This window comes from Cnephaeus nilssonii (assembly GCF_951640355.1).
Source record: "Cnephaeus nilssonii genome assembly, chromosome: 17".
Classification (NCBI taxonomy): Eukaryota; Metazoa; Chordata; class Mammalia; order Chiroptera; family Vespertilionidae; genus Cnephaeus; species Cnephaeus nilssonii.
The window spans coordinates 27,433,095-27,448,617 of NC_137088.1; the positions used below are offsets into that span (position 1 = coordinate 27,433,095).

The 15,523-nt window shown below is 53.3% G+C and overlaps 1 protein-coding gene across 1 annotated transcript in view; it reads right to left on the reverse strand.

Moving 5' to 3' along the window:
- Positions 1–633: 633 nt before the first annotated feature.
- Positions 634–15,523, reverse strand: part of SLCO2A1 (solute carrier organic anion transporter family member 2A1) — a 70,863-nt gene continuing 55,973 nt past the window's right edge. Inside the window, exons 6-14 of the mRNA XM_079794659.1 lie at positions 15,122–15,258; positions 13,266–13,341; positions 12,379–12,543; positions 11,210–11,399; positions 9,402–9,567; positions 7,130–7,293; positions 5,136–5,200; positions 3,573–3,696; positions 634–2,637 (exon numbers count right to left, since the gene is read on the reverse strand). Of these exons, the coding sequence (XP_079650785.1) occupies positions 2,517–2,637; positions 3,573–3,696; positions 5,136–5,200; positions 7,130–7,293; positions 9,402–9,567; positions 11,210–11,399; positions 12,379–12,543; positions 13,266–13,341; positions 15,122–15,258 (1,208 nt within the window). The 3' untranslated portion in view covers positions 634–2,516. The remainder of the gene's footprint in view (positions 2,638–3,572; positions 3,697–5,135; positions 5,201–7,129; positions 7,294–9,401; positions 9,568–11,209; positions 11,400–12,378; positions 12,544–13,265; positions 13,342–15,121; positions 15,259–15,523) is intronic.

The window sequence follows — 15,523 nt, forward strand, 5'->3', positions numbered from 1 at the left end:
CGCGGGGCTGCACTGTGGACCTACCACACAGGGTTTCACAACCACCTACATCAGCCCGAAACAAGGATCCAGTTAAAGGATCCACTCCTGGGTCCCCCTCAGACACCCATAAATAGACTCTGAGGATGGGTGGAGGAGGTTGGAAATCTGCATTTCAGCAGCATCCTCTGTGAGAGTCTGGCACTCAAGGAAGTTTGTTAAGCTTTGCTGTACAAGTGGAATGAAGGGGACGCCATTATATTCCCCGCTGGCAGCTGGGAGGAAAAATTTGGGAGTGGTAGTATTGGCTGCGACCAAGTGATCAATGATGATTATGATATTAATTCTGTTTTATATTATGGACTTAGCTGTTCATGACAAACCCACTTCTGAATTTTAATTCAAGGGCCGGGATCAGGCCTTCTGAGAGCCCAGCACTATGGGCCTTTGATCGTTAGTTACCTGCAGAAATGTCACTGAAGGAGCAAGAAGCACCTGCTGCCTGCTCTGTACCAGGCTGATGGGTTGAGAGTTGCGTTATTTCTGATCCCCATAACCATGGACCCCTGAGGGTTGTGGCATGGGCATCTCCTCTGGCCAGAAGGTGCAGGTTCTGCCTGCTCTCTGACAGATACACATGACAGTACAAATTCATGACCAACTTACATCAATAGCAAAACTATAATATATTAATAGCAACATCACAATAGAATAAAGGCTCGGGAAGGCAACTGATCTTCCAGAATCTGAAGGTTGGCATCCACTGCTCATGAACTCAGCGGGAGGCAGTGCCTTCAGAATTTAAATGGCAGCAAGAAAGACCAGGGTTAGTTGCAGGGAATCATTTTCCAAGCAGGACCATTTTAAATGCTGAACCTGGCCCCTGAGGTTGTACAGAGCCCCCCTTCCTGAGTGAGGTCTTTGGAAATAAGGCTGGTGGCTTTGGAAATAAGGCTGCTGTGATCATGGCTTTCACCAAGTTCAGTCTCCTGGCAGTCTGGCCATTGACACAATGTTTTGGCCTTTGCAGAGGTCGCTTCTGATATGTTTCTGGAGGAGTCTTCCACGAGGAGTGGCCTCAAGAGATGCACAGGTGGCAGTGACCAGAGCCCAGCCACCCCGGAGGACACGGTGCAGCCAGGCCTCGGCCTGGCAAATGGCCAGGTGCAGGGTCAGTCTGGGCACCAGGGACGGCCAAGATCCTGTTATCTCCGGATTTTTGCTGTGCCTTCCCCGTTCCCCCCGCTGCACACTCTGGGAGGAGGCCCTCGTATCGATGGAGGGAGGGCAGGTGGGATCGCAGTGAAGCTCAGTGGAGAGCCCTGTACTAACAATGCCCTGCACAAAGGCCAATAAATATATTTGTGGATGGAAGGCCTCCTTTGTTGGCTCTAACTCTGAACCTCTACCGCATGGCTGCAGTATCGACTCAGGCCATAGAGGGCGCCACCTCTGGAGACAGTGAGATGAGGTGAGAAAACATAGATGAAAACCAGTGTGTGTGAAACCACGAAAGTCAACCTCGCCAGCCTCTGTTTTGTGGGCTGCAGCTCATCCTCCAGCTTGGCAGCTTTGGACCTTCCCTCAGCTTTGTCACCTGCTTTGCTGACATCCTGGGCTGCCTCTCTTTATTCTGTGGCATCTGAAGATCGACAGGGAAGCTCCGTAGGAAGCTGCCTCATCCGCTCCCAGGAAAACAGGCAGAGCGTCTTCCCAACACTCTGAGATGAGGGGTCTTGTCCCCACACTGTGGGGGTGGGAGGCTGGGCAGCAGGACCATGTCACAGCCTTCCTCAGGTCTTCACTGTGGTGTGGCTTTCGTAGTTTGAAATATCCCCCCCCCCCCCCCCCCCGAGAAAGACAGAGACAAACAGGCCCAGGCCCAGGTACAGAAGGGCCTAGAATTAATGTGAACAGTATCTGGATGACCTATCCTCGGGTCTTGGTCCCTGCTCTAGTGTCTGAGTGTGGTACCTGGAGGGGACCAGCTGGCTGACCTTCCCAACGTGGCAGCTCCCAAATGGCCTCTTGGGGCAGGAAGGAGAGTCTGAGAGCAGGGAAGTCGGCCCCTCTTGGGTTCTGTGCTGATGCTGAACCCAGATGTAAAGGGGGCTTACAGCCAGGCTTCCCCATCTCCTAGCCCACTCAGCCCACACCCTCCTTTCTCTGGATAGATACCCCTTTTCTTTCTCCAGTTAGGACCCGCCCCCTCCCCACACTCCCCACAGTACTGGTCAGGGCTGCCTCGGGGGCATCCTCTCTGGAGGACCCAGCACTGAGGAGCACGTGGGATGTGGGTCCCTCCCAAGGAGCCAGTGAAGACCCCGCCCTGCAGCTCTGTGCCCACCCAGCCCAGGAGCACAGTAAGCCTGAGTGGGAGCCTTTGGGAGGAGGCAGGGAAGGCAAATGGTGCCTGGGGTTGTCTTCTTATTTAAAAAACAGAAAGGAAATGACATATTAACATTAGTAAATACAGGCAGGCATGGAAGGGCAGGTCCACGCTCTGGAGCCGGAGGTGCCGGGCCAAGGGCCAAGGCTCAGATGAGGCCCGCAGCCTTCTCCTGCACGTTGTACTCCTTGTTCTTCTTCACCCGCCAGCTGACGAAGAAGAGCAGCAGCGTGCCCAGCACCTTGTAGCCCACCTGCAGGCCCAGGTACCTGTGGGCAGGAGGACACAGGACGGGTGAGGGGCTGTGGAGGCTCTGTAGCCTGCGTCCCAGGGCCATCAGGAAGAGCAGCGACATTCTCACAAGTGGCCCAGGGAATGTGTCCCCACGACTCAGGTAAGGATCTGTCACCACGTAGGTGTTGACCATTTTCCCCATTCCTTTGATCCACAAGGGTACAAGCCTCCCTGTGAGTAGGCTGCGCCTAATCCAGTGGTCCTGTTCTTGCACTGCCGCCCCCTAGAGGGCCAAAGGAACACTGCAGCCCAGCCAGCCCTGAGGGTCCTGTCCTCCCAGCAAGCCAGAAGAAGGGCACCTTCTCACTGCCCTCCTGGTCCACCCTCTCCTGGCCTTCTGTTTCACTCGACACCATTCCCAGACCCACCCAGCCCCCTCAAGCCCACTCTCCTCCCTGTTTCTGGTCTGTGTGATGATGGCAGCAGGTGAGGTGGCTGGAAGGGGTACAGAACTCAGTGGCCCAGTAGCTGGGCTCAGACCCACGGAGGCAGGTTGGACCCGCCTGCCCTTGACCTCTTCTAGGAGCTGTGATGGGGCCACCTCTTTGTGAGCAGTGACAAGCTGGCCTTGGCATCACCATTCCACAGTCACAGCCTCTCCCTTGGACTCCAACCCTCCCCTTTCCCTTGGATATACTTCTTTCTGCTGCTGTCCCTCCCAAGGGCCTTGGGGATCCCAGGTTGGGGGGGGGTCACATCAGAGTACCCCCAAGTCTTGTTACGTGGTTGGCTCTCTGCAAGCCCTGAGATGCCCATCACCGATGGCCCCTGCTCCCTGACTATGGCAGCTCCCCTCTGCTCTTCTCCCTCGGAAGCCTGACAGCCCCCACACTAGCCACCAGAACAGATGCCTGCCCTTTGCTCAGGCCTGGGGCCTGGCCTCCTTGATGCTCGGCGTGCTGGCCCTCACCTGTCTCGGAAAGCGTCGTTGTTGTAGTAGGCGCAGGCCCCTCGCCGCCCTGAGCACTGCGAGTTCCACCGGATGCAGGAGTAGTCGATGGTGAGGCCGTAGAGGGCTGGAGAGGGCAGCCAGGCTGGCATCAACAAGAAGAGAGTTCAGAGAGCTCAGGTCACATGGAGCTGCCGGCAGAGATGCCTGGCAGGGTGGGGAGCCAGCCCCCCAACACCCCTGCATGTTACAGGTGTGAGTACAGCTCTGGCCTGCCTCTAGGAATCACTGTAACCTTGGGGAGCAGAATAGCTTTCTGTGAAGCTGGTTCATTTTTTTAAAAAAATATTTTTATTGATTTTTTACAGAGAGGAAGGGAGAGGGATAGAGAGTTAGAAACATCGATGAGAGAGAAACATCAATCAGCTGCCTCCTGCACACCTCCTACTGGGTATGTGCCCGCAACCAAGGTACATGCCCTTGACTGGAATCGAACCTGGGACCCTTGAGTCCACAGGCTGACGCGCTATCCACTGAGCCAAACTGGTCAGGGCTGGTTCATTCTTCATCATCTGAACACCTCACCCCATCTCAGTCGGTGAGGGCCCTGCAAAGGCTCCCACTCAGCCGGCCCAGGAGCTCACACACCGACACTCCCCAGAATGATAATGATCATGGAAGACCCTGCAGGGCCAAGTGCAGACCTGGCTCCCGGGAAACAATGCGCAGAGGGCTCTGTCAAGTTCAGCGTTTGAGGTCAGAAAGAACTCCTCGGTAGTAACTGAAGTCCCTCCACTGCAATTGCCATACACCCCCCTGCAGTGCTCACCCGCTAGGTCCTAATAAACACACCTCCAGTTGAACCTGGTCCCTTTACTTCCTTAACCTGCAAGGCTCTCTGTATCAGTGCCTCGTTTATCTAGTGCCCGGATGTGTTGGGAAGGGGCAGTTCAGCGTAAGCAGTCTGGGGATGAGCCTGCAATGTGGGGTGAGACCCACGCATGTCCCTGCTCCAGTCCATGCACCAGGGAGGGCTGGTGTGTGCCCTGCTCCCGAAGGCAGCTCGCCCTCCCGTGGGCACTACTGATCCCGTGTGCACTGCTCCAATTCTCCGCGGGCTCTGGGCTGCTTGCACAGGACCCCGTGTGCACCGAGGAACATTTGTGAATGGCAGTGGGAGTGAGTTTTGTAAAACGGGAGGGAAACCAGGGCTGAGCTCAGCTGCCATTCTGGCTGGGAGAGAAATGTGAGGTTCTGTTCTGACGGTGAGTTCTCAGAGAGAGGTTAAAAAAAAAAAAATACCCGCTTTCAATTCTCTATTAGGTATGCTCAGTTGTGTCTGCGTTTCCCTTTTCTTACATAATTTAGTTGGGAATTAACGCCATAGATGAAATCTTTCTTAACTACAAGTACCATGGAAATTGCCCATATTGTGTTTTGGGGCATTTGGGGTTGTATTGATCATGTACAGCTTCTCTTTACAACGGAGATGAGAGAGGACTAACCCATCCCTGCCCTGCACACCCCATTGCCCTCAGCTGTCCTGGGGCCATGCCTCCAGAAGGGGGTGTCTCAGACACTTACCCAGCAGGCGCATTAGCAAGAACTGTACCCCAATGGCAAACGACTTTTCTTCCTGGTTCACCACACTGAAAAAAACAAACAAACAAAAAACAGGAAATGAGCGGAGGACTCTGGCCATGCCTCCCCTTAGTCAGGGGCAACCAGCCTCCGTCAGAACCTGCCCTCTTGCATCCTGACGAGCCACTGGCAGACTGGATCCACTGCAGCCCATGCTTCTGTCCTTTGTATCAATGGTTCTCAAAGCTGGATCGCTGGACCAGCAGCATCAGCATCCCCTGGGAACTTGTTAGAAATTCATACTCTCAGGCCCCACCCCAGACCTAAGAATCAGACGCCCTGGAGGTGGGGCCCTCTCCTCATCATGGCCTCCCACAGATCTTTCTCAGGGTTAGAGCGTCTACCATGGTCCATCTGACTTGGGGTGCAAGAAGGGAATCCTTTCAAGGGCCTTAGGTGAAAGTGGTGGTCCTTGGAATGCACTGGATGGGGAGTGGCGGAAAAGAGGGTGACGATGGTGTGAGGAGAAGCACTATGCCTGAGCTCTGAGAGTCCCTACACATTCTTAAGCGTCTACTGCTCTTGTCCCGAAACCACTTCTCAGGGTCATGGTTGCAAGGCGCAACCTTGAAGCACGAGGTAAAATCGTCCCCTAGACCAAGAGCAGGCTTGGTCTATAGAAGGGGTGGCTCTCGCAAGAGCAGCGTTCCTCAGCTGTGACATAAACCCACTGCATGTGACACACACACCCCTGGGCACCTCCATGTCAGCCCCTAGGACTTGAGGGGCAAGGATGGATGATGCAACATGAGGTCCATGCTGCTTGCTGTGCTATGAGTAGCAAAGTCCTTTGCCTTTGACCCTGGAGTCTCCTGTCTTCTGCCAGCATCCTTGAAACAGTAGCAGAAACGGGAGCTCGGTAGTTTGCAAGCGAACTTGTAAAGAGGGTAAAACCCCAGACCCTGACAAGTGGCTGCTTCTGCTTCTCCCTTAGCTCCTAGGCTTCTGGGGAAAATAGGTCAGTGGTACCTAACTAGCTGTTGTTGTTGTTGTTATTATTATTATTAGGTTAATAGTGATAATTAGCCAATATGTAGAGCACCTGTACTTACAAAGGAATTTACCATATAATCCTGACACCAATCCTTTGAGGCCCACATCATTAACCTCCTTCCATAGATGAGGAAATTGAGACTCAGCGAGGTTGGCAACACCCAAGGACATTCGGCCAGTGTATGGCAGAGCTGGGCCTTGGGCCCTGGACCCCACTATGTAAATCCCATGGTTTTCCCTCTCTGCTTGTGAGTCAGGTGAGGACAGGAGGGAGGCAGGCTGGGGTGGGTGAGGTGAACTTGGTTGGCAAGTTTTCTCCTTTGCAGAGAGTGAGGTGAGGGAAGGGTCCTTCCCTGTCAAAACCCCAGAGACATTTAGCTGCCACTGTAATGGAACACCTCTGCCCGCCCCTCCTGCCCTGGCCAGCCTCCCCCTTCTGACCTGAGGACTTAGTCTTGGCTCCTAGCACACTGGACTTTTCTCATTTCCATCCTTGCGCATTGCCCTCATCCTGTCTCTGGAACTTTCCTGATTTTCCATCCCCGATTTCATTCGTCCCACTGAATTCTCCTCCCTCCTCTCTGTTCTTTCAGGATTTAAAAATAACTGAATCTCCAGGTATTCCCACAGCGTGGAGCCAGGCAGCCTGGCTTTGGCATGTGGCTCAGCTGTTCCTGCTCTGCCCTCCTGGGCTAGTGGTCTCCCATGTGCAGAATGGAGGTGCTAACAGAGCTGGGGAAGGGGGCGACGCAGCGAGGAGCTCTGCCCAGAGCCTGGCACGGGTGGGGCCCCGGCACTGCCGTGTTAGCATCATCTCCCCATTTCACCCAAAGAACATTGTACATCATGTTCAAAGGACTCCGAGGACCAGGAAAGGGAGGAGAGATAAGTGGGCATCTGGGCACAAAGAAAAGGCAAACGCGGGCAAGGAGAGGTGCACTCACCGCAGAACCATCATGTAGAGGGGATTGTGGGAGATGCAGGCGATGAGGGACACGAAGGAGATGAGGAAGATGGTCGAGTGCAGGAAGTCGGCGCAGGGGATCGGGCACGATCCTGTCTTTGCTGAAGCAGATCCCCCGGTCACACAGCTGCAGTTCAAATAGATCTCGAAAAAGGAGAGGAAAAAAGAAAACGTCATTACTTTGCTTGCATACACATCAAACGCCTGCAGTTTGCCAGACAGTCCCTCGGGTTTCAACCCCTCTGCCCTCTGGGTCCCCTGAGGAGCTGGGTGAGGCTGGATTCAGAGGCTGGAGAGGTTAGCTGAGGGTTTCAAGGTGTCCCATGGATCCCACCCCTGACCCCTGTTTGGGCAATAGGAACCAGCTGGGCTCCTCCAGCAGGTGCACCCACATCTGTTCCTGCAGGATTCCACTGCCAGGCAAGGCCCACCTGGCTTGGGACCAGGGACTGGGAGGGCTCTTCTCTGGGCCAGGCCACCCTATGCCCAGCAGCCGTGGCTTTGTGGGTTGCTGTTTTTGCTGTGTGTGTATTCATTGCAGGGAGGGTTAGGAAGGTATAAATAGGGGCAGACAACAGAGAACACACAATAGAATCCACTAAGCTCTTCATCTGTCTGGCCTTTGCCAGAGAGGAATTCTTCCTGTCTGTACAGGCCTCCAGGGAGGGAGGTCCCGTCTCAAGCCGGCAAGCCCACATGGTCAACACTATTGGACAACTGAGCCCCTGCCCAGGTGGTCTTTACTCCCCCGTGTGCAGTGTCTGACGGACTAGCCTATCACCCTTTTCTTATAACTTACTATTTTTTCCCCTTGATATTATGCTAAGGGATGATGATTTATAGGACTATTTGAAACTTGTCAGGATTCTTTCTGGAAGTAGGTGAATCAGAGGTAAGTAAGTGATAGCAAGCAAACCACAGAGGCCACCACAGACTCCTCCAGCGAGAAGGCAGCTGAGAGAACATCTTGTCCAAGCTCCTTGTCCCTGCTCTGCCTGAGACTCACACTCCTCTGCCCACAGGGGTGGCCGTGGAAGCAGCTGCCCTTATCCTCGGAGAGAGGATGGGAAGTGGGGGTTAGCCTTGCCCATGACCTCCACACAGGCTTAAGGGCATAAGGTGCGTTCCCCTCCTTAGGGGAACTGCACAGACTTCCCAGTGCTCTTAGGAAAAAGAACACCCAGCTCCTAAACCTGGCCTGCCCGGCTCTGGCCCCTGCCTGCTCCCTGGCCTGGCACCAACCTTGGCCTTCTCTCATTTCTCCTACATCCAGCTCAGCCATGCCCTGGGGCTTGGTGCTTGCTGTTCCTTTAGTGCAAATACTTCACCTTCAGGTTTTCTTCTGGTGGTTGAGTTCTAACGTCACCTCCTCAGGGAGACCCCCAGGCACACTCTGCCCATTAACTCTCTTGATGGCATGAGCTACTTTCTAAAACGATCTTGTGCATTTATTGGATAGAATTCAAACTCCATGAGAGCAGGAACCTTGTTGGATGGGTCCGCCACTACAGCCTCAGCATGCATCGCTGTGCCAGGTGTCCATTGTTTGTTGAATAACTGAACAGATGACTCAAGTTAGTTTGCTGCTGGCTGATCCTAGAAGGCCAGGAGCTCTAGCGCTCGGAGGGCTGATAGGACCTCACTCAGTGAACTACCAAATGGGGGTTACACGTATGGAAGGCTGGTGGCCAGGAGGTACATGACCTTGAGTAGATGTGCCCCCAGACTGAGACAGGGTCCTGGGTTCTAAAGTCAGATCTGACCCTAAGTAACTGCATGACGTCAGGCCATTTGTGTGGCCACACCTGGGAGCTGAGGGGGTGAACCTAATGCCCTTGATCGCTGCTTCCAACTCTAACCTTCCAGGTCCACATCCCAGAGGACCCTGTGTCCTTGACTTATCTGGGCCTGGTCCATGTTGGCTTTCCAACAGGGCCAGGACGCAGGACCCAAAGATGCCCATTAGGACCCGTCAGGATGAGACTGGGAGGTCTCCGCTGAAGGAGTGCTCCGGCTGGTTTCTGCTCCGAGCCTCAGGAATGTGCATTTGTTGAATATTGGCCAATCTTTAATTGACTTTGGGCTGTAGGCATCTGGTCATGACCTTGGGGAAGGGGAGGTAGAGAGAGGGCGGGTGTGGCCTGGAGGCCAGGATGGGGCCATGAGGATGGGGTGGGTGGTGCCCTGCCCATCCTGGAGCCCAGGTGCAGTCTTTGAGGGCACACACTGAGCTCAGGGACTCCTGTCCTTACCTGTTGCTTGGAGGCTACGGAGCTGACGTTGATGTGGCTGCAGCCCGCGTGGCACGGGGAGAGGTACTCTACCCCGTTGTCTCCACAGACGGGGTGGAAGATGGAGTCCGGGCACGAGCAGTCCCTGCGGCAGGCGGGAGGCTGCGGGTGTATAGAACTTGATGTGCTGCCAGGAAAACAGGAAACAGGGACTCAAACAAAGCAAGACCAGAGAAACATCTCTCCACTCCGGCCCAGGGCGAGTTCTCGCCTGGTTGGTGTGCTGTATGTCTTGGTGTGTCTGGGGCCGACAACACCATGAATTATGCCTGTTGGGGCCGATGGTGAATTGGCTGCTGGTCGGTACTCATGGCCCCTCTCTGTTTCTTCCACTACTTGAAGCCCAACCCCACCAGCTGTGAGTCAGAAAGGCTCCCCTGGCAAACCCTCCCCCCCTCCCCTCCCCCCCACCCACCACTGCAGAAGTGCTCAAGACAAACAACCAAGCAGGACTCTGATGGGAGAGAGAGCAGATGCTCCAAAAAAGTCACAGGCAACGTTTCCCTTCCCTTCTCCTCCACCTGGGCTCCGGCTGAGGGGGGGGGGGGGGGGGGGGGGGGCTCCGTGAAGCAATCCTGGTCTACCTGGTTCCTGTCCCTTGGTCTATGTAGACTTTGTCCTCCATCCCCCTAAGCCTCAAACAAGGAGATTTCACTGGATGATCTCACCATTCCCGCCATTCCTCCTACCCGATATTCATGATCTTCTTTAGGGAGGGCTGGGATAGGGCTGACAAACCACAGTCCAGAGCTTTGCTCAAATAATTATGCTAACGATGTTCACATTAACGGGGCCTCTCTTATGTGCCAGGCACTGTGCCCAGGGGGTTTGTCATGCACGTCATCACAATAATTCTATACTTATTATGCTCCTTTTATGGATAAGAACACTGAAGATTTGAAGATTAGATAAGTTAAGTAACTTTCCCCAACTAGCAAGGGCTGCGTCAGAACCGATGACAAAACCCGCTAACTCCCAGGGAAGACACCCACAGGCCCAGGGCCTTCTCAGCTTCTCTCAATCCACAGTCAGCCTGCAGAAGACCAGTACAAACCAGAGGTTTCCCATCCTGAGTAACCATACCCCTGCTCTCCTTCCCCCACCAAAGACAGAAAAGGTTATTCCAAAAAGAGAGACAGAGAAAGCACCGAGGCTGAAAGGTACGGCGTCTCCCAATGTTGCAACCTCGTTAGGCAAAATTTAAAAGAAGAGGTGGCTGAAAGGTAGCACCCAGGAAAAAGCTAAATGCTCCCTTCACAAGCCTCTCAAGTTCTTTCTGAACTTGAAGCCAGACTGAAAACTTAGGACCACGTTGCTTTATGCAAACGGACAGGTATACTTCACCTGCCCTCGTTGTAAAAGTCTGCCATCACTTTCATTGTTCTTTTCAAGTGTCCTTCTCTCATCTTTCTTCAGCAGCTCAGTGAGACTCTACTTCTGGCTGGCACAGAGCTGATGCCAAACATAGCTTATTTCTTGGTTCCTGAGGCTCACAGCCCTACAGAGTCACCCTGAAACCAAACTAATTAGTTTTTGGTGCTTCTTACACAAACAGAATCTTAACCCTGATAGCTGGTGGCCCACCAGGACCCTCTGATTTCTTATAATTCAGCATTTTATTCAAGACCTGGTTTTCTAAGTATCCACATAAGAGATTAAGGTCAAAAAGAGAGAAGAGAGTTGAGAAGGCAGAAAGGAAGAGGTATGGCAGCCAGATCCAGGCTCTGGCCTTTAGCAAAGGGTATCTGCTCACCCCTCATTCCCATTACCTAGGTGGGTAGACCTCCGCCACGATTGGGGTGGAGCATCCCATGAAGAAGAGAGGGATACAGAGGATAATGGAGATGGTCATGATGGTGGCAGCCACGCGGGGAATGGTTTGCAGAGAGAAAACAAAACGCTTCATGAGGATCCCTCCAAACAGCATCCCCAAGGCCGCGGCGGGGAGGTTCACAGCACCTGGAGAGAGAAAGGAGAGATTTGGGTCTGTGTGCGCAGGCCTGGGGGTGTGTGTGGGCACAGACACCGAGCACAAAGGGGCACAACTTCCTGAAGGAGCACTGGAGGTGTTCCATTACAGTAGCAATACCTGACATTCATTGAGCACTTACTCTTTGCCAGGCACACCTGCAGAGTTGCCTTGACCTAGAGGGTTACCCTGCCTGTGCAAAGAATAAAGAAAGAAGTGGGGCCTTGTGTCCAGAAGGATGTGGGTTGAATGTACATTTATTGGGTGCCTTTCATTGCCTGACCGCTCACTGCATCCTAACTGTGACCACACGAGGTTAGCAAGGCTCTGGTGGTGCCTTCTGCCTGCTAGTCAGAGGCCTAAGCTAGAGAAGTCAAGTCACATCCAAGGGCCACACAGGGGTGGGGGTTCGCACCCGGACCACCTTGCCGCATCTATATAGTCAAACTCACCTGTGGACTGAGCCCAGTAATTCACTTGGATGCTTGGTGGGACCACATCAGTGCTTCTCAACCTCACTGGCAAAAACACTCAATGCTGAGCCCCACCCAGAGACGCTGCTGTATTGAGGGGGGTGGGGCTGGGCATCTGTATTATTTAAAGTGCCCAGGGGAGCCTAAAGTGTAGCCAGAGCCCAGAATCCCTGGGTCACATACTCCCTACCAAGCAAATGTATTCAAGTGCCTGAGAAGAAGGAGCAGAACCAGGAGCATTTTACCTGAAATTGATGCTCTCTTTCCCCTGCTGCCCCCAATGTCTCAGGGCCTCTGGGAGGCTGTCGGGCCTCCAGCCCCTGATGGGGAGGAAGGCAGCCCCTCGCCTCCACCCACTCCTGCCTGGAATGACAGGGGCTCAGCAATTTGTTCAGAGCACTCTAGATTGCCAACCAAGAAAACTGTCCTTAAACGTCTTTCTCTTGGGCAAGTCCTCCTCTGGCGCCTGTCTGTGTCTGGTCTGGCTGGCACTCACCGATGAGGAAGTTGGCATAGGCCGTGGAGGCACCATACTGCTTCTCCAGGAACTTGTTGAGGAATGTGGAGAGGCCGGCGATGACGGAGGAGAAGGTGCACTGAGCCAGGACCACCAGCATGAAAAGAGGGTTCATGAGGAGTTTTAGGAAGATGCGGGGAAACCCTGCAAACAGATCACCATCAGGGGCCAGGCCTTCGTGGGCCACAGTCGTCAGGGTACTGGGAGCCCAGCCACTGCCCTTCCTCCTCCCTCCAGACCACGCTCTTGTCTTCCTCAGGGCAGAGTCGGAGGCACTGAGGTGTTCAGTGGCCTGGCCAGGGCCACACAGCCTCTCAGACCCCCCACTCAATGAGAATATGGCTTGCCAGTGTAGCTCAGTTGGATGAGCTTCATTCCATGCATCAGGAGGTCACTGGTTCGATTCCCGGACAGGGCACATGCCCGGGTTGCAGGCATGATCTCTAGTAGGGGGTGTGCATGAGGCAGCCGATTGATGTTTCTCTCTCATCAATGTTTCTCTCTCTCTCTCTCTTTCCCTCCCTCTCTCTGAAATCAATAAAAACATATTTAAAAATAAATAAAAAATGAGAATGTATCTGAAAGAAATCAGGTGGCGGGTAGATAAGAAATAAGACTAACACTGGGGACATTCACCTCCATGTAAAGGGAGGAGAAAGAAGAACATGGGGCCAAGCTGGCTCTGCTTGAATCTGTGTCTCCTAGCGGAACCCCTCCTGTGAGATGGGCCAATTATAGGCCACCTGTTCTTAATGCTCCTTACCATACACAATACCTCATGGGCTTGGGCACTCCCTGATTGCCCCCCCCCCCACCCCCCGCCACCAAGCCAGCCCACCCAGGGCTTTGCCGGGTCACTCACTTACGTTTAATGAAATCCACCAGAGAGCCTCTTGGCTTGACTGTCATCTTCATTGCCTCGTCCGTCATGGCAGGAGACGTCTGAAGGCAGCAAAGGAAATCAGTGTTAATGGCCCAGGCTCCCCGCAGACACACTTCCTGGGCCCTTGATCCTTCTGGTCTCAGTGGCTCAGGGCTGGGCAGCAGTGAGCTGCCCCAGGTGTGATGGGAGGGTGTCCAGAGAATGCCTCTTGAAATAAATGCCACCTGCATTTAGTGAGTCCGGTGCTTTGGCTGCTGACCAGAATGCTGCCATGCCAATGCCTCCCAAGATAGCTCTGGGCATGTTATTTCATATATAACTTTCCCACAAATAATGCCAAAAAGGGTCTGACTGGATCTCATCCTTTGCCTGTCTGTCATGGCTACGTTTCTTCGCTGTCCTCAGATTCCAGGGGCCGTGGGCTTCTGAGCCACTCTAGTCTAGAACATATGTTTCCAGCTCTGTTTTTCTATCTCCTCTACAGAGTCCCTTCTTCCTTCTGGGCCCAGAGTTGAGTCCTGCTCAAAGCTCTGTCCTGGCCCTGTGCCTGAACTTTCTGTGCACACCTCCTCAGAGAACCTGCCTACCTCTTCCGAACTCATCAGCTCGAGCTCTACACCGCCACACATGCAAGGCCCTGAGTGCTGACACTGTGCGGGTCCTCCAGGGAAACTCATCACCAGCCACAGGAGCTGCCATTCACTCATCGCTCTCTCCATGTTGGGCACTGTGCCTAGCACGCCATTGTCCCACTCCTCACAGCCTCCTTCTGGGATACCTACTCTATCTCCAGGATTGTAAAGGAGAAGAAACTTAGAAACAAGGAAACTTGCCTAAGACCACTCATTGAGTTTATAAGTAGCAGAGCTGGACTCAAACTCAGGTTTGCTTGACCCCAAAACCACCATGATGTGTTGCCCTCTGAAATTTCCCCCCAAGATAAGCCCAGATCTTCCTACTCCTGCCCCTCCTCTCAAGACTGGGCCAAGATCTCATACACCTCATTGCTGAGCGCTGAGCTCTGTGTCTGGCTCACAACCTTGGTCTAATTGTAGCCCCTCTTCTCCTCCAATCCAGGTCACTGCTGAGTCCTTCTTAGCACCGCCTGCGAACACCTGTGCCCTTTGCTTTCCGAAGAACGTCTATGCCTGCCCGGGCCTCAGCCGTCATCCCCTGTCTCTGCACTGGCCTCATCAGATTTCCAGTCTTCCTCCCTTCCTAAATCCCATCCTCAACCTAGCTGCCATGTTGCCACCTGACTGGTAGCCCCATCACTGTAGCACCCCAGAACTTCATGGGATCAAAACAGGTTTTAGTCCCATCAGCCCACCATCAAAGTCCCCACCAAGACTTCTCATCTCTGTTTTCCATTCTCATCCTTCCCCGATTTCTTTCCCCAACAGACGTGACTGAAAGATGGATAGGAGGTCAATCTGCTTAACTATGATCTACTCTCAGCCTACCCTCACACTCAAGCACTAGGACTCCCTTCTTGCTCAGTCCTTCAGGCATGATGGGCCCTTTGGAATGCAAAAGTCAACTGCACCAGGTCACATAGTCAGTTTTTATTTTTATCCCAGTTTAGATGAGCTCAGTGTTTCCCTAACTACATCCCTGGATGCTACCATGGGAAGGGCACACTGATGAGATACCATCTTTTGGAAATTCACCAGCACTCTTACCTCTCAAGGCCTCTGAAAAGTCTGCATCATGAGACTTATTTAGATTTCACTCAGAATGTGCTTAACTGGCTGCAGCTTCTCAGATTTGTTTATTTTCTACCCTCACCTCCCTTTCTTAAACTCCTATACATAGAGTTATGGGCTCTCAGAACCTTACCTCCACTCCTCTGGACATTGTGCGAGGAAAGAAGAAAAAGGGGAAGGAGGTAAAAACCAAGAAGGCCGAGGAAATGAGCAGGCCCAGCCACCAGGCTCCAATCCAGCGGGGGTCTCCAGGGCTCAAGTTAATTAACTCTGAAGAGAAAGCAAAGGACACAAGTGTTTGTTGGATGAATGCATGATCTCACCTTACTGGGAAGAGACTCTGATCAGGGAGATTTTCTCCTCACTATGGAGAAGAGGTAAAGCCATGAACTAGAACCTTGGTCAAGATAGCATTCCCTATCCTGGCCATTCTGGTCTTCCCAGAAAATGGAGGCCACTGCACCTCAAGCAGAGCATCAGATAATCCCAGGCTGAAGGGATCAGAACCTTGGCCTCACCTTATTTTACTCCCAGT